Genomic DNA, 2009 nt, shown 5'->3' on the forward strand with positions numbered 1-2009 from the left:
ATGCTGGTGAAGGCGGAGGTCCTGGCGCCGCCCGCCGAGGACGAGCTGCTGCTTCTGGGGCTGGGCTCGCCCGCCCCCTCGCCCTCGCTGCCGTCCAGCGCCGAGGAGGAGGAGGAAGAGGAGGAGGAGGAGGAGGAGGAGGAGCTGCGCGCCGCCCCGCCGGCTCGCCCCGTCGAGGCTCCGGGCGGCCGCGGGCTGCGGCGAGCGGAGGGGAAGCGGCGGCCGGGGCGATCCCGGGGCGCCCCGCGGGCGGCGCGCACGGCGGAGACGGCGCAGCGCATCAAGCGGAGCCGGCGGCTCAAGGCCAACAACCGCGAGCGCAACCGGATGCACAACCTGAACGCGGCGCTGGACGCCCTCCGCGACGTGCTGCCCACCTTCCCCGAGGACGCCAAGCTCACCAAGATCGAGACGCTCCGCTTCGCCCACAACTACATCTGGGCGCTCACCGAGACGCTGCGGCTGGCCGGGGCGGCGCGGCTCGGCCCCGACGGGGCGGCGGCAGCGGCGGTCCCCGCAGAGGGCAGCCCCTCACCCGCTTCCTCCTGGAGCGGCGGCGCCGCCAGCCCCGCGCCCTCCGCCTCCCCGTATGCCTGCACTTTATCGCCCGCCAGCCCCGCGGGCTCCGCCTCGGATCCCGAGCACTGGCCGGGCCGCTTCGCCCCGGGGCCGCCGCCGCCGCTGCCCCGCCGCTGCCTCTAGCCCGGCCCGGCGCTCCCGGGGCTCCCCCTGGGGCGGCGGCGGCATCTGCCCGCTTCCCAGGGCAGGGCGGGCTGTGGGAACGGCACCTGCCAAACCAAACTTTCCGTCTCTCTCTCTCTCTCTCGCCGATGTGCACTTTGTCCAGTTTTCCCAGATCTGTCACCGCGGGGCTTTTGTGTGTGTGTCCCCCCCTTTCCCGGCTCCCCTCTTTGCCATCTGTCCCTTATGATTTATAGGCGGGAGGGGGGCGCAAAGCGAGGGAAAAAAAAAAAAAAGTAAATTGTTTTGTTAGGGGTCCAGGTTAGAAGTCATTGTATAATTTGTAGGCTTTGTGAGGGCTGAATGCAAGCGTGGAAATTTAGGCTGAACTCTCTATCAAAAGGGAAAAAAAAATCGGGAGGGGGGAATGGGGAAGGATCTCCTCATACATTATTTATTTCGACCTTTAGGGGACAAGGAACTCCCCCCTTCTTTCAGGAGATTAAAAATAAATCAACAGACTGAAAACCTCAACAGACACGGAACATTACAGCGATCAGCCACACACGTGTTCACATTTATTTATTATAAAGACAGATTTCATGGAAAATATGTATTTTTTGTATAATTTACAGAGTTTATTCTAGTATGTATTTACAGCTGAAGAGCAAAGGAATTGTCCTTGTGATAAAATATAAATAAAAAGCTCTAATTTTCGTAACTTTGGGATTGCTGCTTTTTGTGCTTTAAGTGCTGGCGACTGCGAATTACGGGATTGGGTCTGTCCTTGTCTCTGGTGAAACCAAGGTCCAGTGGGGCCTGGTGTCGCTGGGTCCATGGGCAACTGTTTCTTTGGGAAACAGCATTTTAGAGAGAGAGAGTGAGAGGGAGAGGGAGAGAGGAAAGTTCAGTGGAAGTTTACTGATCATTTGACTTTGGCCCTCAGTACAGAAGATGCTGACAGCAAATGCAGGATGGATGGATGGATGCATGGATGGATGGATGGATAGATAGATGAATGGATGAAGAATTATCACACTTCAGACCCATGGATTTCACCAAGAAGGCCATAAGAAATAAATATTATTGAGGAAAAAAATGCACGGGTTAAAAGAGGAAGAATTTCCTCTCTGTGAGGGTCAGATGAATTCCAGGTCGCAGGCAATTCGAGGGGGTTCAGTTCAGCGTGCACAGCACACAGCCAGGGATGTCATCATGGAAGGGGATGCTGGAGGCTGCCCAGGCCCTTCAATCATCATCCCCGTGCTCCCGGGAGCACTTTGTGACTTCTGGGTACAAACACTTGGAAATCATTAAAAACCAGCAGA

The 2009-nt window shown here is 57.6% G+C and overlaps 1 protein-coding gene across 1 annotated transcript; it reads left to right on the plus strand.

Moving 5' to 3' along the window:
* NEUROG2 (neurogenin 2) lies at positions 1-702 on the plus strand. Its single transcript, XM_088164456.1, has one exon. The coding sequence runs from the start codon at positions 1-3 to the stop codon at positions 700-702; it is 702 nt and encodes a 233-aa protein (XP_088020582.1).
* The last annotated feature ends 1307 nt before the right edge of the window (positions 703-2009 follow it).

The sequence above is a fragment of the Sturnus vulgaris genome, chromosome 4 (genome assembly GCF_052056855.1).
Source record: "Sturnus vulgaris isolate bStuVul1 chromosome 4, bStuVul1.hap1, whole genome shotgun sequence".
In the NCBI taxonomy this organism is placed as follows: Eukaryota; Metazoa; Chordata; class Aves; order Passeriformes; family Sturnidae; genus Sturnus; species Sturnus vulgaris.

What these genes read in the sequence shown, in the direction of transcription:
- NEUROG2 (XM_088164456.1), top strand. Translation starts at nt 1, where the DNA reads ATGCTGGTGAAGGCGGAGGTCCTGGCGCCGCCCGCCGAGGACGAGCTG.